General features: G+C 37.6%; 2 protein-coding genes across 2 annotated transcripts; both read left to right on the forward strand.

The window, feature by feature from the left end:
- The first annotated feature begins 184 nt into the window (after positions 1 to 184).
- On the forward strand, positions 185 to 4211 carry LOC117491529 (E3 ISG15--protein ligase HERC5-like). The gene is given in 9 exon segments (XM_034141557.1): positions 185 to 537; positions 647 to 796; positions 913 to 1076; positions 1190 to 1256; positions 1352 to 1422; positions 2078 to 2117; positions 2119 to 2262; positions 2382 to 2490; positions 3615 to 4211. Coding segments are annotated over 9 exon segments (990 nt in total). The 5' UTR covers positions 185 to 534; the 3' UTR covers positions 3857 to 4211.
- A 4206-nt stretch (positions 4212 to 8417) lies between these two features.
- Positions 8418 to 23009, forward strand: LOC117491530 (probable E3 ubiquitin-protein ligase HERC3). Its single transcript, XM_034141558.1, is given in 25 exon segments — positions 8418 to 8688; positions 11594 to 11705; positions 11836 to 11912; positions 12897 to 13118; positions 13210 to 13301; positions 14085 to 14215; positions 14565 to 14689; positions 15570 to 15640; positions 15767 to 15879; positions 16761 to 16820; positions 16902 to 17007; positions 17117 to 17312; positions 17885 to 18033; positions 18125 to 18241; positions 18323 to 18424; positions 19331 to 19477; positions 19640 to 19780; positions 19931 to 20105; positions 21107 to 21168; positions 21268 to 21300; positions 21302 to 21339; positions 21450 to 21609; positions 21611 to 21634; positions 21751 to 21847; positions 22044 to 23009. Coding segments are annotated over 25 exon segments (2976 nt in total). The 5' UTR covers positions 8418 to 8483; the 3' UTR covers positions 22265 to 23009.
- Positions 23010 to 24635: the final 1626 nt, after the last annotated feature.

Consider the following 24635-nt stretch of genomic DNA (forward strand, 5'->3'; position numbering starts at 1 on the left):
TCACTCAAGTACACACACTTCTAAACACAATATCCTAATGTTTTTTCCCTTTCAGAAGAATACTGAGCCACTTATCCTTTGTAGCTTTCCGTCTGTGATGGACCTGGAGTCGAAGAAATATGTTTTTGACCAGAATGCTGAAACACCAAGGTAACTCAAGCCTTGTTCTGTACCTCATGAGAATACGCCTTCACACACAATAAAGTCAGGTCAAGAAATGTCCACGTAAACCTTTTTCATTGTGTATCAGCTCTGCCTGATGAGTATATGTTTTCCATGTGACAAACACAGTGAAGTAAGCTGTCAGTTACACAACAGAAACATTTTAAAATAAGCAATAAGAAATTAAATCTGTAATTGTCCTGTATACCAGAATGAAGCACAGCAACCCGTCTTCTGGGAATTATTTTGGGAATTCGGATTCCCTATGCCTCGAGACGTGGTTTTTGAAGTCGACGTGAAGCGAGGATCAGTTTTGAAAGACACCTTTGAAATTTGGCTTCTATAAATCAGAGTGACTACAAGATTCCACTTATGGTAATAAACATGTAGTTTTTCTGCGTAAAGTCACACAAAAAATCTTGCATCATTGTTTATTGACTCTTGTATGAGCTGCTGTATCATTTTTTTGCCTTTCATCTTGTAGGTTTATTATGATGGAAACTTGCCCGGCTGGGACGATTTTTATGGCTACGTGAAAGACTTTTTTTACGAAGTGTTTCACGAGATGGTTTCAGCTGAAACCGGGATGTTCATGTACAATGACTCCAAGACACTGGCATGGTTCCCATCCAAAGTAAGACGATACGTATGCAATGATAAAAAGGATCCAATGATCATACCACAACAATAATTGTCATCCTGGTATTTCTCCACTTTTCTGTTAAAAATTGTCTCTCCTAACAACACCAGGCAGCGCCAGAGGACCAGAGGTACCTACACTTTGGGGTTCTGTGTGGATTGGCCTTGTACAACCAGTGTATCATTCACTTACCATTCCCGCTGGCTCTGTTCAAGAAGCTGCTGGGTGAAGCCTTCCTGGGGGATATGATGGAATTCAGCCCCTTTGTTGGAAAGTAAGGACATTCATTTAAATCACACACATGTTGGGTTTGACGTGCAGATTTTTGGTCATAATACAGTACATTGTAAAGCATCTTAAATATAATTCCTTTTATCGGGTTTCAAGGGGTCTGAAGAACATTCTGGAAGACTACACAGATGATGAAAAAGGAATCCTCGACTTGGATTTCTCAGTATGTGTTTCAGTCTTCATCCTCTTTCTGATATCATCTGACAACAGATATTTATTTCCCAAAGCAGTGATTTCACTTTTTCTGTTGATCACCAGATCTACTGGGATGGAACAAACGTTGACCTTGATCCTCAAAATCCTGAGAAGCCTTTGACAGGTCTAAATAGGTAAGAGCAATGAAAGCATTTCTTTGACTTCCTTGTGTGTTTTGTTATTTGTCATCAGATTACAATCTTAAATAGTATGTAAATTAACATCTTGGGTTGGGACTAAAAACGTTAAAATGTATGTTTTCGAATCGATCAGGCTATAGGCTAAGCTACCGGCTATAGCCACGTTCATTCGCTTGATTTGCGGCCACCAGGGGCCGAATTCACATTTATCTGCGTCTTCACATTGACCTTACATGTAGCCCTGCAAAGGTTGCTTCGCATCCAGTGTGAACGCCTTATGGTGCATAAGGCTTATATTGTAGAGAACTATAAAAGAAGAGAAATGACTAAAACAATAAGCTTAAAGATACAATATAACTTTGTAGACAGAATTTCTCATAATTCATTGCTTTACCTGCTAGGAAATACCTTTCAAATCTAATCATTCTTTCTTTTCCTGCCGCTAACCTGTAAAAAGATATTGAATACATTGATTGATTCATTTACATCAGTCTTGGTATGTGTAACACTATAATCAGCCCCGGCTCAGTCTTATCTTAATCATAGCTGAAGAAAATGATGCAGAGATTGCAATATCCTCCTGTCAGAGCATAGTTTGACAGGATCTGAACCTGATCTTGTGAACTTGTAACTTTAATCTGCTGAACAGGAAGGAGTATGTGGAAGCCTACGTGAGCCATGTCTTCAACCACATCAGTGGAAGGTGTGTTTCAGGAGTTCAAGCGGGGCTTCTTCCAGGTGTGTGACCAGGATTTGGTGAAGCTGTTCCGACCACAGGAGCTGCAGGAGGTGCTGGTGGGCAAAGACTTCAATGACTGGGCCAGGCTGAAACAGGTACAGTCCAAAACAAGAGCTACTCATGTTCTAGTTTTCTCTTAAACCTGCCCCATCCTTCTATGCTTGATTTAAATGCTAAATATATAAGAAGTATTTGTCTGTTTCACTGTATTTAGGTCACAGTTTATGAGAGGAAGTACAACACGACCCCTCTACACCCCACCATACAGATGTTTTGGGAGGTTTTTGATGATCTTACGGAGGATCAGAAGAAAGCTTTCCTTTGTAAGTATAGCACCTGATTTTAACACATCAAAACATGACAAATTATAATTTTCATGAAGCATTAATGTAGATGGTTCATGAAAGTTTTACATTTACTATGTACACTTAATATCTGGTAAGTTATGTAACTGGTGGTTTCTTGGAGTCAATAAAATGTCTTATAGTTGCTTTAAAATCTTCTAATGAGCCACTAAAGTGGTGCAGGAATGTGTCCTAAAACCCGGAAAGACTTCTTCCACATCTTACAGGCATATTATCAATTCTGGTTCCCTTGTCTTGTCAAAGTCAAAATACGTCAGCTTCTGTGTCATATTTTGTGCAGCATGTGACCATCATGTACGTTGTATAGCCTAATTAGCTTTTTACTTCTGGCAACTGTTCTAAGCTTCTATGTGTCATATAAATGGCGGTTGCTAACAAGGGAATAAATACATTTTAAGTGTCATTACGCCAACACAATCCGCTCTTTAGCTTAGCAGTGTTGATGCACAGCCATGTCAATTTGATGTTGTTTAGCAATATGTTTATTATATATCATTATTTCTGCTGTTACATTTACGCTTCATAAATCTTCAAGTGGTGTTAATATGTGGAGATTATCCTGCCTAACAGAACATGTTAAGTATCATAAACGTGGGTTTGCAACAAAGCACATTTTCTGTAATTTATCGTAATCCAATGGGAAAATCCCATTGTTTTTTGTCAAGCCTCCGAAAACACGTCAACACTGCACCACTCTATTGAGCGGGAATACATACAGTCCAAAACAATAAGCAACTGTTGGTCTAAAGGGCAACAAAGGTATTTTATTGAGAAAAGTTTTCAACTAGAAAAAAACTCTCAAACTGAATTGATAGTTTGAGGGGTATACTTTGATGATTTGCTTTCAAAAAAACATTCTGCTCTCCCATTTTTACCAGGTGTTTTATTGGCCGGTGTGTCCATAATCTCCTCACTTAAATAAACGTTCTACATGTAGTTGGAAGTTCACAGCAAGTCACAATTAAACTAAAATCATTCAGGTCTGATTTATAGGAAGAGCAGTGCTGGTCTTAACAACAAGGATTTCACAGAAACAAATAGAAAGTAAAAAACTCACTGATTACCACTTCTCCCTCCTCCAGGGTTTGTGACCGGATTTGAAAGGGTGCCTGTTCTTGACCTGGAGAAGTTCAAGATGAAAATCAGAGATCAACAAGTCCAAGGCCCCCCTGACCAGTTCTACCCCAAAGCAGATACGTGTTTCTCGGACCTGGAGCTGCCCTTGTACTCAACCAAAGAGATCATGCAGACCAGGCTGACCGAGGCTCTGAGCAGCAACAAAATCATCTTTGCTGGGACTGAACTCGGAAGGTGTCTGGTCTGAACAGAAGACTTAACATTGTCATAGAGCACTTTGTAAACCAAGAAGCAGCCTTTGTAGTATTGCTACTATACCTGTTTATTAACAAACTGTATGGCTGGGAAATTCTTCATAAATAGGATGTATTGTGTGGTGGGTTAATATCAGAAATCCTTCCCTAATAGCAAAAACGCTGTTATACTCCAAAAAAATGTTGAATGTATATATGCATATTTCAGAAAAACGCCCTATGTACATATTTAAGTATTACATGATCTTCTATAACGGACCGTCTCCACAGCAGCGTTAAAAAAATCTTGGAGGTGGGCGTATCTGAGGCTTGGGGATTTTTTTGCGATCAACCAATCACATGAATCTCCCGCCCGCGACATACGAAGCCAAAAAGTCCGAAGTAAACTGGATATAAACTCCCCAAAACAGGCGAAAACATACCACTGTCTCTGCCACCTCCCTCCATGCCTGGCTCCTCTGGTTTATATCCCGGTAGGTCTGGTCATAAAGCACCGGGTGATTGATTCGCTACCGCTAATTTCTCCTCCATTTTTTGGAATATGAGGAAATGACCTGCGGTATGTCTCTCCCAGCATACACGCCGTTTGATTGGCTAGAGCTTGAACTGCCAGATTTGCGTACACGGGATTTGATTGGCTGCCGCTTCCACCTCAGCTTCAAAAGTTGAACATTGTTCAACTTTGAATCTTGAAAATCCTGAGAATCTCCGCTCGCCTGCCCACAATGCATTTCGGCGAAAAGTGAGGGAAAGTGACGTCACCCCATTCAAAGTGAATGGGCAGAAGCGTTTCAAGATTTTTTAACGCTGCTGTGGAGACGGCCCGTTAGGGTGTGACTTTTTAAAATTATTTTGGTAAGTTAACAATGTAACAAATGTTACATACAATATGTTTAAACATAATACTCCTTTGTGTTCCGGAGACTTTTATTGTTGAGTTAAGTTTTTCAAAACCTTAATATAGGAATAATTTGTTAATTAACATTATACTGTATGTTGATGCAATAAAAATGACTTCCTTCTGTGCTCCTCGGCTGTTGAATAACTGCTAAAACATACACACATCTTAAGATATAACACTGCACTGTGGAACTGGTTTATTTACTGCAGAATCTCCTCTTATATAATTTACTGTGAAATAATCACCTCATACATAATATGTTAGGTCATATTTTTATGCATATATTTAATAATATGAATGTAAAAAATGACCTTTAATCTTTGATGATTGGGTGTGAAAACTCTACCTACCCTCATCCTGTATAGTGTAGCGGTAAAGCAGTAGGCCTATTCGACAATTGTTAATTGCTAATTTACCAAGCCCAATGTTATTTTGAACAAAGTATTGGGAATTAGTTTCTTCCATATACAAACGTATAACTAAAAAATAATTGTCAAACACAATGTAATAACTAAATATCTGTTTTTTTCTCATTATCCCACTGTCTAGTTATAGGACCCCCCTCCTCCTCTCAAGGTGTTTGGTTCTTTCCAGGTGGAACAATTACTTTATGGGACTGTATCTCGAAGGTATAAAGATATTTGTAAACTGTTGGTGCATTGCTCCGAGTTATCTTTTCACCAACTATTTTAAGGAAACAAGTTTATTTATGTGTTGCTCTTTTCCTTACTTAATTGCAGCGGTGGGAAGTAACTAAGTACATTTACTCAAGGACTGTACTTAAGTACAATACTTGTCCTTTACTTGAGTATTTCAATGTTATGCTACCTTGTACTTCTACTCCACTACATGTATTTAATACCTAATTTAGTTACTTTGCAGATGTGGATGAATGATGTGAAATATAATCAAGTGTTAAATCAGACTTTAGTTCCACCTGGAGTAAATTCACAAGTTACCCTGCAGTATCCAAAGTCATTCAAACTAGCTGCACCTTTACCAGCTTTGAGAACACTTTAATGATCAATCATTATAAAACATATCATATATATTATTCTGAAATGGACCAATCTGCATAAAGAGTATTTTTACTTTTGGTACTTTAAGTATATTTGATGCCAAGACTTGTGTACTTTTACTTGAGTAAGATTTTGAATGCAGGACTTGTACTTAACACAGTACTCCTACACTCTGGTACTTCTACTTTTACCTAAGTACACGATCTGAGTACTTCTCCCACCTCTGAATATTTTTATATCTCTGTAAAGACAACATTGCATAAATGATTTTGATATCTTGTTTTGATTAAATGATCTCAATGCCTCGTAGAAGAAAAAGGTAATGGGCATAAGGAGCTGTTTTTAAGAGAATGAGTTGTATCTGCTGTGCTTTTCATCCTACTAACAGAGTTGTACGTTTTTTAATCTATTTTCTCCCTTTAGTCATTGAACCTCCCTTATCTACCTGTTGTAGGCTACACAGTAACAGACTTCATGAACTCCAGTTTCACTTTGATTGATTGATTGATTGAAAAGTTTATTAACAGCTTGTATATTGGGTACTATTAGAAGTATTCAATGTTCTCGCGTCCAGGAGAGGAGCTTAGAATGAAGAGACTAATGGAGTCTCCGAAAAGGTTCAAATTGGTGAGTTTAATTAAATGGCACGATGATACAACAAGCAGAGGGTAAGGGAAAAGACAAAGCCGGTGTTGTCTCTGGTGGCTGCAGCGAAGAAGGAGTCCTGAATTGTCCTCTGTCCTCTGTTTTTATGCACGTCTCGTTGTCCCCCGCTGTGCAGATAGTGGGACCTCCCTTCTCATCTGTGGGTTCGATATCGCAAGAGACCAGATGATTTCGACATTTGGTTTTCTCTGCCTACTTCCTTAAGCATTTTCTCCTCCATATCTCTGTCATGACTTTCTATTTAATACCTTATAAACAGCTGTAATCGTTAGTTTAGAAGTCCTAAAAACACCTCTTATGGCACGTCATAGCTCCTCACGTAATGTGTAAACACTCCATGATCAACTGTTCCTTCATTTAATATTCAGCAGTAATAATACCTTAACGTCTATCGATGTAGTGTTAAAGTCCGTACGATTTGGTGTGTAACACTCCAAGTCATTTTCACTTTACATTCAGAAAACGTAACATTAGTCACATGCTAACCGGATAAAGGATTTTCAGAATAAAAGCTTGGCATTGATTTCCTGAGAACTTCCGGGTTTTTCCACAATAAAACAGCTTTAAACTGACGATATATTTTAGACTGAATTATGCTGTTTAACATTGATTTTAATTTCTAACAGTACAGTACAGTACAGCTCAAAACATACAATTGTTAAGGGGATGCAGACCAGAGAAAGACTTTCGTCTTGTTTACATCAGGGTCCCCCATTTCCAGTGGCGACTGGTCATTAGGGGCAGGTGGGGCACAGCCCCACCTAGTGTCAGCAGAAAGTATTACAAATAATGATTACAAAAATGCAAAAAAATAAATAAAAAAATATATAAAATATATTTTAAGATCATGTTTAATCATCTGATTCGTCTGTACATTGCTGTTTTAGTCTGTGTTCTTCTAATTAGTGTGTCTACAGTCACAGTGTGTGCCTATTGAGCTGTTTAGAGCCATGTGGGACAAAACCTGATTATGCCCCTTCCTCTCGCTGTGAAGTGAACGGTGACTGTAAAAACTACACTGCGCATGCTCAGAGTATTTTGTAATGTAATGTGTGTGGCAAAAAAATAATGACCAGAGGGGCACGGAGCTACCATCCCCACCATACGTCATCTCAAATCATTCAGAGCTGATTGGCTGTAAGTACGTGTGCCGCGAAAAGTGTGGTGCTTGAAGAGGAGACGAGAGAGCTGCAGTGGCGCGTCCTAAAACCAGGAAGTAAGCACAAAAAAGCAATGAGATTTCTCCAGAGGATTTTAGAAAATAGCTCGAAATAAGATCTGTGGGAAACGTACCTGTTAGATAAATGCACGTTTTGATTAGCCGGATAACATCCACATGTCTACCCTACTTTTATAATTTTTTTATCATAAATCTAATCCATAGATTTATGATAGACTTTTGAAACTACAAGAAGATAAGGAGGACTTTTACAAAAAAGTAATAGAAATGTTTGTCCAGAAGGATAGGAAAATGGACTTCATCTTCAAGTCAAGGTAAGACCGCCATTTTATTGAAAATGGGATCTTACTAAGAGAGAACAATTCAATATTTAAATGATAAAATTACATTTTTTGGGTATCCTTTTGTTGAACTGTCTGTTTAAAATTAATCGAAGCATCAGACAAAAAAAGCTTTTGAAAATAATATTATATTTTGGTTTAGGTCAAAATATAATATTTGTAAACCTGAAGAGTCAGTGCCAGTGCCTCACCAGCCATGAACCTCACTGCACGTCACTGCAGAAGCTTATATATAGACATCTAAGTTTTTTGTGCCCCACCACTTTTGTACATATAAAAACGCCACTGCCCATTTCCAATTCATCATAATTTTTTTCGGGTTTCGTTTACCTCAGAAGTGGTGAAGCTCCTCCTCCCTCTGACTCAGTGGGCGTTTTGTTTTCCTTTCTTCGCAGTGTGTTGATATTATAAGTTTTGTTTTCCAGTGTTTCCATACGTCACTTATTAAGTTTCGTTTTTGATTTGCAGAGTCATAAATAGCAGCTGTGGTTGATCCTGAGACGCATAAGCAACATGTTTTCATGGGGAGAGCACGGCTGCCAGCTGGGAGATGGTTCTAACATCTCAACAGCTGACGGAGTCCCCTTCCTGAACAGAGTCCACATCACGGATCTGTCAGCGGGTCGCACTGTACTCGCCTTCATCCAGGGGGGTGGAGAGGCTTCCGTTATCCACACCGAGGAGAGCGAAGATGGGAGAAGAGTCAAAGGAGAACAGAGTGAGTTATATTCCCTTTTTAAAAGTTCTGACAAAAATAAGTTTATTATTTACAGGAATATTGACATGGATATAAAACCACCTGCTGTGCCTCCAGGTGGGAAGTTTCTAAGTACATTTACTCAAGTACTGTACTTAAGTAACATTTTAAGATACTTGTACTTTACCTGAGTATTTCAATTGTATGCTACTTTGTACTTCTACCTCACTACAATTCCGAGGTAAATTGTGTACTTTAACTCCACTACATTTATTTAATATCTTTAGTGTCTTCTCTTTGCGGATTTCGATGAATGATGTGAAATATAATCAAGTCTTAAATCAGACTTTAGTTAACTTACACCTGGAGTAAATTCACAAGCTACCCTGCAGTATACAAAGTCATTAAAACTAGCTGCACCTTTACCAGCTTTGATAACACTTTAATGATCAATCATTATAAAACATATCATATATATTATTCTGAAATGGGCCAATCTGCACAATGACTACTTTAATTTGTTGGTACTTTAAGTATATTTTGATGCTATACTTTTGTACTTTTACTTGAGTGACTTTTTAAATGCAGGACTTTTACTTATAACAGAGTATTTCCAATTCCTGGCTCCTCCTCTCATTGGCTGCTTCGACGATGGGGGGGGTCTCCCTCCACTCGTTCTTCTGTGTCTGATATCGCGTAAATAAGAGGATTTAGACGTTGTGTGTTTATTGTATAACGCCACACGACTTTTCTTCTCGTATTCTCATTCATTACTTTTTATTTAATGCATTTTAACTAGGGCTGTCAGTCGATTAAAATATGTAATCGTGATCAATCGCATGATTGTCCATAGTTAATCGCGATTAATCGCAAATTAATCGCAAATTAATCGCACATTTTTTATCTGTTCTAAATGTACCTTAGAGGGATATTTTTCAAGTTTGTAATACTCTTATCAACATATGAGTGGACAAATATGCTTTATATGTTTGTTTATTATCATTTGAACAATGACAAATATTCTCATGAATATTAAACACAACAACCTCTGAACATTACAAATATTCGATTCAACCTGGAACCTCTCTCATACATGAATACAATACTGTGTGTGTGTGTGTGTGTGTGTGTGTGTGTGTGTGTGTGTGTGTGTGTGTGTGTGTGTGTGTGTGTGTGTGTGTGTGTGTGTGTGTGTGTGTGTGTGTGTGTGTGTGTTGTGTGTGTGTGTGTGTGTGTGTGTGTGTGTGTGTGTGTGTGTGTGTGTGTGTGTGTGTGTGTGTGTGTAAGAATGTGGAGACACTGATGGATCGTTGGAGAGCTATGTGCAGCTCAAGGCATATATGCTCGAACGAGAGCTGCCTGGACGCTGCAATCATGTTGCGCGCACTATCCGTGCTGAGTGTGCTGACTTTTCGTACAATGTCCCACTGTCTGGCTACCTGCATAAAGTCAAGTGCTCGGCGCAGTTGTCGGCGACCGAGGACAAAAAATACACATGCGTTAATCGCGTTAAAATAATTAGTGGCGTTAATTTTTTTTGCGTTAATGCGTTATTAACGCGTTAACTTGACAGCCCTCATTTTAACGGCTGTAATCATTGTTAAAGTGAAGCCAGAAGTGACGTCATGTAAATGACGGGGTTATCCTTAAATAGAGCTTTTCAAAATAAAACTGTACATTCATTTAACATTCAGCAATAACGTTAGCCACAAGCGAATGCTAACCGGAAATGAAGTATTTTCAGAATAAAAAGTTTTAAATTTACAGTATATTTAATCTAAATTACGACATATAAACATTGATTTTAATTTCTTACAGTAACCAACTAAACATGACTAACATAAGGTGCACACATAAACACAGTTAAAGAATATAATTGTAGGAAAGGAACCAAAAAATAAACATAACATTCAAATATAGAGAAATATTGAGATGAAATATTGTATACTACGTACAGTGTAATATGACAAAATACTCTGAAAAATAAACAGGTTTATTGCCAAGTAGGTTTACACATATGAGGAATTTGCTTTGTGTATATGGTGCATTCATACACACAGTCAAAGCAGAAACATTGTAAGAAAGGGACCAATAGTAGTACTATAGAGAAATATTTACATGAAATATAGATATACAAAAAAAAGTACAGTATAATATTACAAAATACTCGCAAAATAAAATATGTGCAGTATTGGTATGTAAAGTGGAAAGCTGTGCAGATATTAAAGGTCCCCTATTATACTATTTTTCAACAATATATTATAGGTCTCAGATATATACAAAACATGTCTCTGAAGTGTTTGGCTGAAATACCAAACAGATCATTGCAGCATCCCATAATCCCCTCTGTTTCAGCCCTGTTTCAAAAGTGCTGATTCTGTGACTGTAGCTTTAAATGCAAATGAGCTGCTGCTGGCCACGCCCCTCTGCAAAGTGATTGGTTAAAAAACACAATGATGCTCTAGGAGGAGATTCAGGTGATAAGGTGGGGGGTGTTACCTTGGTTGGTTATTGGGTAATGGTTGCATAACCCAAAAAAACATTGTGACATCACAAAGTGGCCAGAATCTGATCAGCTCATTTTCAGACAGGTTTTTATATAACTTTTAGAATCTCTTAACACACTGGCGACACATATTTAATGCATAATAGAGGACCTTTAAAGGCGGTAGCTTTCTGAACAAATGTACAGAATATTCAGACGGTTGTGCAGACTGAACAAGACATTGTTCGCATTGATGTCGTGCATCATGTTTTAAACAGACAGATTACAAACATATCTGTGTTTTTGTACATAAAACAGCAAAATACATACAGAAGCTGTATCTGAATATGACTTATGAAGCTCTGGCAAAAGAAAGTTTAATATTTAAAGCAATATTGACATTGACATAAAACCACCTGCTGTGTTTCTGTGTTCTCTCAGAGTTTGTGAAGTTTAAAGACAAGATAAAGGATGTGAGTTGTGGAGATGGTACGGTCACACTGCTGTCTGAGAGAGGACAAGTTCTCTGTCTGGACACAAGTCTCGTTCCAAGGTAAGGAGCCATTTATATATTATTACCTTTTTTTGAACGTGTCTTACTAAATATATATGTCGGATTCATGCTAGTCATCTTTATTGCTTGGTATTCCATCAGTGTTATTTTGTGTTTCTTGTTCTCTCAGGCCTTTGGAAGCTTTGTGTAACATAGAGGTTTCTCAGGTTGCTTGTGGGAGCCAGCATTCAGTAGCCTTGTCGAAAGGTACAATAAAGTGTACAATAAACTGCTGAAAACACATGACACAAACAACAATTATAAAATAATAATATACACCAGAGTTATAGGCAATACATCAATCTCTGTCGTTCAAACACATCTAGTATTTCAGTGAAGAGATGTAGCTCTTTACCGTCTAACATTCAGCTTAATCACTGCATTTAAAAGTACCATTACTCAATTTTGTTTTTCTCTTTATTGTTTTGACTTTAGTGGAAAAAATACATTTTTGTAAAAGTTGACGCAAAGTCCAGTAGTAGCTGAGATGAAGGCAGATAGGACATACTGTACATCGATGATATATCTGTATCAGCCTACATGTTTCCAATATGGAAGGTTTTTCATATTTTCTTCTGAACATATGGCAGGAAAATATACTTTTGGAAAATTCCAAAATAATGTTGTTACACAGTTTGTCCAACAGAGAGCGCTCTTACATTAGAGGAAGCTCTAAAAGCTGTCAACACAATGCAGTCATACAACCGGGTCAAACACTTTAGAGTCACTGTGGTTAAATACAGTGTCAAGAAATGTAATAGCCACCTCACTAATTATTCAAACCAAAATAAGAATTACCAACATAGGACACCATGTTTTAACAGACACATTACAAGCATTTGTTTTTTATACATAAAACAACACAAATATATATAGAAACTATGAATGTGATCATTTAACTCCCTAATATCAGTGTTAGTCGGACTCCAATATTAATAATTATAGTAACAAATATCTTCCTAAAAAATTGTTAAAACACAGGTTTTCCAGAGTTTTGTGATAATCATTTTGTTTTCTCACAGTCATGCGGCCACTGCTCTAGATCGGTATCAGCTCTAAAAATATCCAGTATTGGTCATAATAATAATTATAATAACAAAACCTCTCCTGGAAAAACATTGATTAGAAAGAGCCTAGAGCACATACTGTACGTCATTAAAGTCCAAAGAAGTCACAGTGTTTTCTCCACAGATGGTCAGGTGTATACATGGGGCCAAGGCTCCAGGGGCCAGCTGGGTCTGGGGGAGAGGCAGCCCAGTGCCAAATCCCCCCAACACCTGAACTCTCTGTCAGCGGTCCCCCTGGTGCAGGTCGCTGCAGGGGGGGGGCAGAGCTTCGCCCTCTCTGTCTCTGGAGCGCTGTTCAGCTGGGGCAGCAACCACTGTGGGCAGCTCGGCCTGGGAGACACTACAGGTAGAAAGAAGAAATACTTATGTGTGTATTACATTTATTAAAATATATACTTATCAGATGTAAAACTGAATTTATATGTATTTGTCTACAGACAGACATACACCAACTCCTGTTCACAACCTAAACACAAAGAAAACTATTCACATCTCCTGTGGAAAGGACCACACTGCTACTTTAACTAAGGTTAGACATACAAAGCTGTGATTTCCTGATGTATAAATGTATAAGAATATTAAATATGTTTTAAATTATATTGGGCAACATTTAAAGAACAACCAGTACTGTGAAGTTATTTAAATTATTTTGTTTAATTAGTACAAAGGGCAACACATAAATTAGAAGTGACATACAATAGAAAGGAGAAGACAGAAACAATAGCCATTATAAGACAGCAAAAAGGCCTCACAAACAAAAAAGGGAAAAAACGTATTTTTGTTGTTATAATTATGCGATTGAGTATTTGTTACTAAGGGTGTTTATATAGTAACCGTATGTATGTGTATATTTCTAATTCCTAGCAAAGACAATGAAAACTCAACAGAAAACAATAATAAATACATACAAATAAATATGTTACGCTCAAACATATATATATATATATATATATATATATATATAATACTACTTCACACGTACAGGATCTATTTGTGGAAAGGTCTTACTTTACTCCCTGATCATTAAAATGCAACAGTCATGGGTTGAACATGAGCAGAAAGTGCCAAGTTGATCATTATCAAGAGCCAATCAGAAATCATTATTATTCAGATATCATATATATAATACTGTATATTCAAACTGACTCTGAGAATAAGATGGGAGCAAAGGCAACATTAAGAAAAGATGATTCATATACAGTGAGCTCTTTGTGAGAAAATAAATGATATGCTAACTTCCAGTCCCACAGATATGTAAAGATGTGAAACTAAACAATATGTGAGACTGATGGTTGTCTGGTGGCCTCCTCAGGACGGTGCAGTGTTTACGTTTGGCTCTGGTGAACATGGACAGCTCGGACACAACTCATTCAGAGATGAACTACGACCTCGGCTTGTTGCAGAGCTCTGGGGGGCAAAGGTCACCAAGATAGCCTGTGGAAGGTACAACACGCACTATTTAGATTCTGAACTCAGCACCAATGCAGTTCAAACAATGTTTTATTATGTTACATCATCTAATTGTGACGGTTGAAACCAATGATAGAGAATCTAACTTTGCATACAGTAGCTCCATGAGAGTATGATCAGCTATTCATCTTTTTATTTTTCAAGGTATTCAGTATACATTATTTGTGTCTGCTGCTTTTGAAAGGGTTGGCCTACAAAAGACAGTCACTGTTACAGCAATCTAGAGATTTTAACTGGGGCTTGGAGGCTGTACAACTCAAGAAAAAGCCTTTGTTGTTGACATTATAATCAGTTTGTGCTATATTATTGTTTTCTCAATCAGACATCACACATTGGTGTTGACGGACTCCAAGAGGGTCTACTCCTTTGGGTGTGGAGAGCAGGGGCAGCTGGGACACGGAGAGGAGAGTCATCCGTCTGTGCCGCTACCTGTTCAACTGCCACAGGGTATCTACATTTCCGTTATAAGTTATTAATTCCAGTTAGGAAAGTCATACATATTTATAAAACATTTTGTCCAATATACTATAAAAAAAACTATTACTATTGTAACAGACAAAAACATAGGATTATCTATAATTAAGAAGACAATTTAAAGGCAAGATAGGATTGGATAGCTTCTTGTTTACCAACTGTTTAAACTTTTGGAGGATTTCCCGTGTCCAATTACGTATTTTTAATTGTAATATGTTGATTTGAATTATTATTATTATTTTGTATTATTATTTACTAATAATATTTTAATATTTCTGTTTTTCTTTTATTGTAACTTTTTATTGCAAGCTATTTTAAAGAGGGTTTACATTTTGTGTAATGTCTATTGTTTGAAAATATTTAAAATATATATACATTTTATATTATTATATATATATTTTTTTAAATGAGGTCCTTTGACTTTTCCTTAATAGTTTCTCTTAAAATGTTGCTGCTGCAATGAATTGTGGGACATCATTATCTCCTTTCCATTGGTAATAGATGGTCCAATTCTCCTTATTTCTTTATCACTTACAGAATTCCCTCAGCTCTTATCATGGCTGCCATTTCACTCAGGAACCTTCCTTTATTCCTCTTCTCTATTCCTTGCTTATATTGACATGGTTAGTCCATACATGTGCTTTGCTCAAGATGCAAACACATTTTCTTTACAGGCAGTATAAGTCAAACAAAACAGGCCTCAAATCCTACCGCAGCCTACAAGAGTGACAGTAGTTAAAGGGAAAATAGCATGTTATATTGACTGAATGCCTACTACAATACGTTACACATGGCATGGTTTCATGTCAACTTATTTCGAAGAAAGATAACTTTCATTATATTATTATTCCAGATATCACAGATGGTCCTAAAATAAGAAACATCTTCGCGGGAGGAAACTGTTCGTTTGCAACTTCTGTTCAGGTACCAACACAAATACACTGCAGATCATAATGGTTGGAGGTTTAATAATACTTTAACACCAATGAATGATACATGTTAAGACATTTTCCTGAGCCAAACATAAAGTATTTTTTATTTTGTTAACAGGAAGCTCAAGAGGAGTCAAACACTGACAGCAATGGAAAACAGGACTCTATTGATGACCTGATTGACAAATGGCTCTCTAAAGGCAATTCAAGATCAGGGAAAAGGAGACAACAGTAAGTAGCAGTTATTGTGTATAATTATATTAATGGTTTATATCATGTTAGGTTGTAATTAAATATCGTTACACTTGAGTATTGCGATATTATATTTTGTGATGCTGTGTTCTCAAAGACATCGGGTTTTTATTGATAGTTAACATGCATAGATTTGTTGCAGACATTTATTACGTTTATTTTGCGTTATAAATGCAAATGCAATTCCCTCTGTACTGAATGATCCATGACATGCTCATTTTCAGGTCTCTAATTAGTAGTTGGTGCCTCTCCTGTGACATGTCTCCATGCTTTAATGTTCAAAAAGCTCTTTCTTTTTCTCATACTGCCAGAAACCTGTCTGAAACCAGAGCCCAGTCTGCTCTGATTGGTTAATTGTGATTGGTTAACCACTTAAAGATGTCCCGTGATAGTCTATCACGTACAATGTGTTAGAGTGCTAGCCCATAGAAGCGTAAGTGTTACATAGTGATGTCATTATGTTACAGAAAAAAACAAAGGAATCCAATGGAGGTGTTTTAGGTTGGGGGGGGGGGGGGGGGGGGGGGGGGGGGTGTGGGAGAGAAACTCTGGAGTTCTGGAGGGAACTTGGGATTTTAGCCTTTGGAGACCATTTACATGCACAAAAACCTATATAACACACTACAGAAAAAGGAAACCCCCAAAAAGCATAATGGGGCCCCTAAACTCGGATTGTATGTGTTAGGTGGTATGTTCTTTAGTCAGTAATTTTTTTTTTTAATTGATATTGAATAATAACCCCTCTTTATCCCAATGAATATGGAATTACTAGATTATTCCCAATACACAGCTCTCGTTTTATGATAGCTATTGGCTGCAAGCACTCAATGTTTTTGACTAACCACATGAAAACCTTCCAGGAATGTCCGCAGGACGTTTTCCTCTGCATCACGTGTGAATCAAATCTTCGTGGACCAAAGGTAAACATCATCTGGGCATCATATATTATTCCTTCCAATATGGTGAATTACATAACATTTATTCACTGTTTATCTCCATAGCCAAGATAAACATTTCCGGACTTCTCCTAAGTACCACGGGTTGAACTTCGCGCTTGTGCAACGTGTTTTCGAGAAACTGGCAAAGAGGGATGGTCTTTTGGAAAAGGTATGAATTTAAATGTGTTGAGCATTAACAAACATGGAAGAGTGGGAAGTTTAGTTCAAAACCTTTTCGTAATGCTCTACTCAGTTATCGCGTTGCTTTTCATCAACAGGTTGAGGAAGCTGCCTTGCACTTGCTTCCTTCCCTTGATGAGGAGCCAGTGGGAGTGGAGGGGCTGAGGATCTTCCTGATTCTCAATGAGCTCCTGCATGTGATCCAGAAATACAAACTGCAGTCGAGCACAAAGCTCTCCGACGCGGTGGCTGCTGCCATACAAAGTCTTTCTGCTGAAAGCCGTCGGGTCATAGGTACAGTCAGAAATGTTTGTTGTTTGACACGCTCAATTTAAATGTATCAAATAATCATGTAATGGAGTGCTCATCAGACGTACAGCAAGGAATAAGGGGTGAAAACGGAAGGGAAAAGTTGTTGCAATTGTTATGATAATCCAATGGGAGTTACAGTAATACTAAGCAGTGCATGCTATAGTGTAACTTTCGGGGCCGTGCAAGTGCCTTGTTTTAGGCGCGCTCATTACCAATGTTTTCATGTAGATGCTCTGAAGTTTTTTATTTTAGTGCCGAACTTTCATTACCCTGACTTTAAGATCTGTCCAGTGTGTCCCGTTATATTCATTTTGTGAGCAATATTGTAGTACAACTCCTGTAAGAAAACCAGCTGGTACATTTAGCTGTAACCCTTAAAAAGTCAGCATAAGAGCAGACACCAAATGCCCACAGCATGTGTACAGCCCCTAAAAACACTTTTTTGTTTTTCATTCAAATAAGATGCTTTACGTTAATTGCAATAAGTTGGGTCCTTGTATGGAGTCTAACTTGCTCGCTAACATTAATGCAAATCTCCTTGTTGTCTTCCTCAGGGGACTGGTGGTCCTCACTGCCATCCTCCACCATGAGTAAACATGTTAAGGTGTGGAAGCAGGCCCTCTCAGTGATCCTGTCCAACCAGCCTGTTCCTCGAAACTCAGGAGTCAGAAACCTGCTCCTAGTCCTTCAGCTGATGTACAACGTGAGTATCAACTGTCTTATATTTGCTGTGAAATATTGATAACCATAGTTTCCTCTTTAATGAACTGGATCTTATTATACTTGTTTTAAAGGCCAACAGCAGAATCGCAGGACGTAAGAGACTCCCAGAAAAAACGTTCTGTGTGGGGTTCAGCGAAAACTTTCTTCAAGAAGATGTTCAGCTTTGGCGGTCAATGTCAAAAATCAAGGTAAACAAATATGAACCAATCAGTAATCACACAAATATCTGTGATCATCAAGTACATTACTCACATGACTCTTTTTTTCAGGATACGGATTATCAGCCACTCATCATCTGCAACTTCCCATTTGTGATGGATCTGAAATCAAAGAAAAGTGCTTTTGACATCGATGTTCTATACGCTATGCAGGTAACTTGAGTCTGGAACTTTGCTTCTTTGGAACTAATTCATAGAAACAATTTCATTTTGGTTGTCAACTGATATCAGTATATGTAACTGGGGAGTTAGCGCCGCAAGGGCTCCCTCGACAGAAGCCAAAGCTTTGTGGTAAACACACGTTTCTGATGCTTACACATTTCGACAAATAAAAGCTTTGGACATTCACTAGTGGGGTATTTAGCGACATATTTTATGTCGTAGAACAAAACATGAAAATGAAAATCTTTTCAGCGTGAGTAAACTACATTTATTTCAGGGATATAACCCATAAGCACCTTAAAAAAAGGGTTGACTTTGAGAAGAGGGAACAAGAAGTAGGAAAATGCTAAACAGTTACCGGGTTTTGAGACTTGCTCCTGCACCACTCTTTGTGGCAACATTTTAAAGCTGATTACCTATTTACATTATCAATCTCATTATAAAGCTGCACTTATCAATTTTTTTAATAAACAAACAATCAAATAACAATGTACAATGAGAAAGGGGGTCATTTTCAATGGCAACCTCACCGATCACCTGAATCATCAGATACCCTCAGCTTTTAGAGCCTTTTAGCTTATTGTTTTGGTTTCACGGTCCATAACTTTACTGACTCATTGTACTTTCCTTACTCTTATGAACCTTTACTCAAGCATCAATTAGAAGCTAATATTGATTATAATGCTGCATGCTCTGTGTATGCTGTTGTGTAAATTGGCTACTGTTTGCCAAGTTTTCAATAACAACTCTTTAAGTTGATAATATGTCCATGCTGTTTACAGCTTGTTACGCTGCCCCCAAGTGGTCATAAAATAAATGCAGTTTTGCCGTAAAATGCATGACATGACGCATACAAATATAACAAGTATACATACATTACGTTCAATTATTTTTTAGGAAGAACAACAGACAATGGCTTGGTGTTATGGATTGCCTCAGACAAATCCCTATTTTGAACTGAAGCTGAAGCGAAAGTCACTTTTGGAAGGCACCTTCGGACAACTGGCTGTTGCACCTCTCAGTGAGCTGAAGAAGCCACTTATGGTAAATATTTTTGGCTAGTTGAGACCTGTTGGTTTAAGCTTATCACTGCATGTTTCTTGCTGTTGTGAGTTTTATTTTTATGGTTTATTGCACTCATTGTAAGTCGCTTTAGATGCTATGTGATGTAACCTCACAGGAAGAATCTTAATATTTGTCTCTCAGGTCTATTTCGATGGGGACCCAAAGATCACACTTGTGTCCAACAGAGACCTTTTTCACCACTCATTTCGTAGTATGGTGTCAAACAAATTCGAGATGTTCATGTTCAACACCCCGGAAACACTGGTGTGGTTCCGCTCCACGGTAAGACTCTTAAGTCCTCACTCAGATAGATTCAAGGTTCCATTTATGTAATGGATTTCCTGCTAAAAATGATAAGCAACAATAAAATATGCAACATAAATGAAATCAATCTCCCTGGATTTTCATTGTTTTTATCTCTTATCCACCCAGGCAACAGATGAGGACAAGACAAACTGCTTGCTGTTTGGGGTTCTGTGTGGATTGGCCTTGTACAACCAGTGTATCATTCACTTACAATTCCCACTGGCTCTGTTCAAGAAGCTGCTGGGTGTAGAGCCCACACTGGAGGATATGATGGAATTCAGGCCCCTTTGTTGGAAAGTCAGTATTCATCCACATTTTATCATTACACAACTGTGGTGTTTTAGAGCAACATCATGCAACAATACATCTGTATTTTGCGATTAACTGACCCTACGGTTGGTAACTTATACACAAGTGCTGTGAATATGGACTGTCCACAGGGCAATTATTGTGATAAATGTATTAAAATCAAGAACTAGCTGGTCGAAAATGTTGCTATTCAAAAATATAAAAGTGCAAGACATAGCAAAAAGCTGATAAGAGTGGTGCAGTTGATGTATTTTTGTAGACCAACCCATAAATGATCGGTCCCTAAGCTTTTGTGGCCAAAACACATTTATAATACTCAACACGTTTTGTTCACCAGGATAAGCTCCACACATGAACGCCACTTTTCGAGTTTTGAAGCGAAAAATGCAATCCCCAGAATATAAAAGCTTACGCTAGGATATAAACAAACTACATCCCGGTTGCATGGTCGGCATCACCACGCTAAGCTAAAAGCGGTCTTGTCTCGATGTGATGACGTTTCGTAGTCTCTTTTATTCTTTCTTAGCAACCGCCGTTTTTATGATACATATAAGCTTAGGATATTCACAAGTTGGGTATTTACTGAAGTTTTTTATGTCTGAGACCAAAACATGAAAATCTCTTAGGCTTGTTTTAACCCAACACCTTATTTCAGACGTTGAAAAACAATGTTGACTTAGAGAGGATCGAACCGGAAGTTGAAAAATGCTAAGTTATTTCCGGGTTTTAGGACTTGTTTCTGCCCAACTCTATTACCCTAAAAGTCCAACAGCAAGATGGCCTGCAGCTTTGTATATCGTGAAGTTCTCGCCAACAATTGAAATCAAGTCTGAGATTAACTAGTTGTATTACATTTAGTAGTTGCATTGTGTTGATCTGAATGATTCCTGAAAGGTCACAATATATTTAATAAATACTATGTAGCAGCAAAGGTCACTTTAAAAAAAATAATGTATTACTCAGATCTTATGTTGAACTTCTGTTTTTTAGGAGTCTGCAGTAACATCTTAGACTCTGAAGATGATGAAATTGAAAACCTGTATGCAGAGTTTTTGGTAGGTGTTTTACTCCAGTAGTGTGTTTCGTTCATCTTTCTTACTCAAATATGTTGCAGTGATGTTACTAACCTGCTCACTTTCTTGATTCCTGAACAGATCAACTGGGATCAGAAAGAGGTTGACCTTGATCCCCCAAAATCCTGAAAAGCCAGTGACAGCTCAAAATAGGTAAGACTTTTAGAATATTAACATTTTCAGTTGTGTATGTGACAAGCACCCAGTTTGGCTCGGTTTCAGATAAAATATTGATTGACTTGAAACTTTAATCTGCTGAACAGGAACGAGTTTGTGGATGCCTACGTGAATCATGCCTTCAACACATCAGTGGAAGGTATGTTTCAGGAGTTCAAGCGGGGCTTCTTCATGGTGTGTGACCAGGATTTGGTGAAGCTGTTCCGGCCAGAAGAGCTGCAGCGAGTGCTCGTGGGCCAGGAGGTTCTATGACTGGGCAAAACTGAAACAGGTACTGTTCCAAACACAAGATCCTTTTGTTTTCTCTGCAACTGACTTACATTTTCTTTAGCTTGATTTTTATAAATCAAAGATTGTAACAGATTTGTCTTTTTAACCTGAATTTAGAACACAGTTTGGGATCTACTACTAGGCTACGACACCATTCAGATGTTTTGGGAAGTGTTTGAGGAACTGACAGAAGACCAGAAGAAAGATTTCCTGTGTAAGTATTGCAAAAGTACCTACAGTAATGAAATCGAAACCTAATGTAAGCAGCCTATCAATTAATATCCCGAATCATGTCAGTTGGTATAGGTATTAATATTATTGTTATTAATCACTCATCCATTCAAATAAATACATATAAGGCCGACACAATTAACCTGAAGATTCCTATTTTCTACCCGGGTGTTCCTCAGGGTTCCTGACTGGTTTTAGGGGTGTTCCCATTTTTGGCATGGACGAGGTCAAGATGAAGATTCAACTCATTCAAATCCAGAGCGGTCAGACCTACGATCAGCACTTCCCTGGGTCTCTGACCTGTCACTCTATTCTGACCCTGCCCATATACTCTTCCAAGGAGATCATGAGAGACAGGCTGACGGAGGCCCTGCTGACGGTGAAAGGATTCTCCGAGTGATGCTGGAGGCACAACTGTGCTGGGAAGGGCGAGACTGATTTTTTAATTTTGGGATACCTTGTTTGTGCTACTTCAGGATTAAATTAAAAGCACTGTGCTATATGCACATGAACTTTGAAAAAGCTAACTAAAGAGCTGCATCATTCATTCCTAGCAGCACTAAGCTGTAGCAACATAAAGAAAGCACTTCACGATTCAATGTGTTTTATCAGTTTTGATTGAACAACATGCTGATTTTAACTTATAATTTAAGCTTTTTATATTTATATCATGAGTTTTACTTCTCAGGAACCCTAACCCTAACCATTTGTATGGTTTTATGTGTATTTATTTCTTACAAAATCCACTAGATACAAAATCCAATACACTATATATACATTTTATAAAAATCTTGCAAAAGTATAGTATGGGTGATTATGTGTCAGAGAAGTAGCACGTGTAACTGTATGGTAAATGAAGTTTGTTTTTGGTTTGTGTCTTGTTTATTTGGGTTAGAGAAAAAAATATGGGTTTTGGGAGAATGCTCAACCTTTGTTTTGGATATTTATGTTGCACTTTATTCCTGCTAGGGGCCATTATATTTGTTTGTTTTGACTCTACTGTATGTTTTTATTTGTATCTCGTACCAGGTAACCTTGGTTAATAAACAAACATGCCATCAGAGACAGCAAGTATCAAAATGTATGAATTTATCACATGTAAAACTTGAATTTGAAAAAGAAAGAATAATACAAAATATATATTCTTCTATGTGTTTTTTGTGCAAAATCTGTAACTAGCTTTTTCTGGACCAGCATGTGTAAGCGAAGTTTATGCCACTTTAGTAAAAATGAATGGATAGATTTACTCCTCCCAATATGTCTGTGTATTAATTGATATGAGGTCAGTCCTGGTTTACTTCAAAGTGGTACCACACACTGCAAACCTTACAAAAAATACCTTTGACATAGAAATGCAATTGAATGCTATAAATTCAGCAGATCATATGTGCTGCCAAACTTCTTGGCTATTATAACTGTAAAAGTGATAACATTAAAACAGAAGGTAATTAAGTATTGGTAAAAATAGAATTGCCAAAAGAACATAAATACTATTAATAAGGACAGCAGCAAAAAAATATTGATACAATGGAAATCTAAGCACCCACCTTCATTAAAAAGGTAGAGAGAAAATATGATATGTCATGTTGCACCAAAGAAAAAATTATGTACAAGGGCAACGTAAGTAAATGTTTGTACTTGTAGATTGTAATTGAATGCATAGTTTATTTTACAAATATTTTAAACAAGATATTCTGTGCTGACATCTTAAATGATGAGCCTATTGTTTAGACTTGTGTTAAAGCTGTTCACATGGTGTAACATGTACGAGTCCAAGACTGCTTTAGTTGTTGAAAATTGTCAGTCAGATGCCACAAAACTGATGGTTAAAGGTGCCATGTCATGGCCATTTCTACTGATCATAATTCCATTGTTGAGGTATACTAAAATAGATTTATACTGTGCAATTTTCCAAGCTCACTAAGTGTGGCTTGATATTGAATAAGAAAAAGGTTTATAACGCTGTGAGAAGGGTCTGCGGAGAGCATTTCTCCGCGATCCCAACGTAGTAGCCCGAAAAACCTTACCCATTTAAACAGTCGTGATAGATACCTTGTTTGTTTTAAACATCATAAATACACAAACAACAATGAATACTTACAGGTTGTGTACCCGAATCTCCCGCTGGTCCAAACAAAGTAGGAACAGCATCGTTCTTCAGTGCCCTACGCTGTACATATCCGGCATGAATCGCTGAAAGGTTTGGGAAGCTTTGTTTTTCGTGAAATGCTGGCAGAGGGTGTGGCCTCTGGGTATCCCCACGTCACAGTACCCAGGAAGAAAATTAGAAATCTCCAACGAGGTGTTTTGGGGAGGTCTTTTCTGTGTTAGAGTTTTACTCGCTACAGGGTGTACTTTGAGGGTTTTTTACTCTGCAGACCGTTTACATGGATAAAAACCTTCATAACACACAAGGGGACGGGTAATAACCGGAAAAAGCATGACATGGGACAACAAGCCCATTGCTTAAATCAGTCAAAACGGTCTCAAAGGTTTTAAGGCAAAAAATGTTTTGAGTCGGGTACCTTATTTTATTTTGATAATGTGAACAACTGGGCATTTGTTTAACTAAGCTCAATTTAGTGGACTTCTTTGCTTGCATTATGAAGTTTAAAAAAATATATAATTTCTTATACCTAACCATATCCGTTTTTCTCTGTAGTGTGGTGGTTTGCAGGTATAGATCGGCAATACAGTTTTAAGAAAGTAATCTAGAAAGAGAAAATAGGGAAGGTAGAAAGAAAGGACCACTAGATGGCCCCATTATTCTG

This window comes from Trematomus bernacchii, unplaced genomic scaffold (assembly GCF_902827165.1).
Source record: "Trematomus bernacchii unplaced genomic scaffold, fTreBer1.1, whole genome shotgun sequence".
NCBI lineage: Eukaryota > Metazoa > Chordata > Actinopteri > Perciformes > Nototheniidae > Trematomus > Trematomus bernacchii.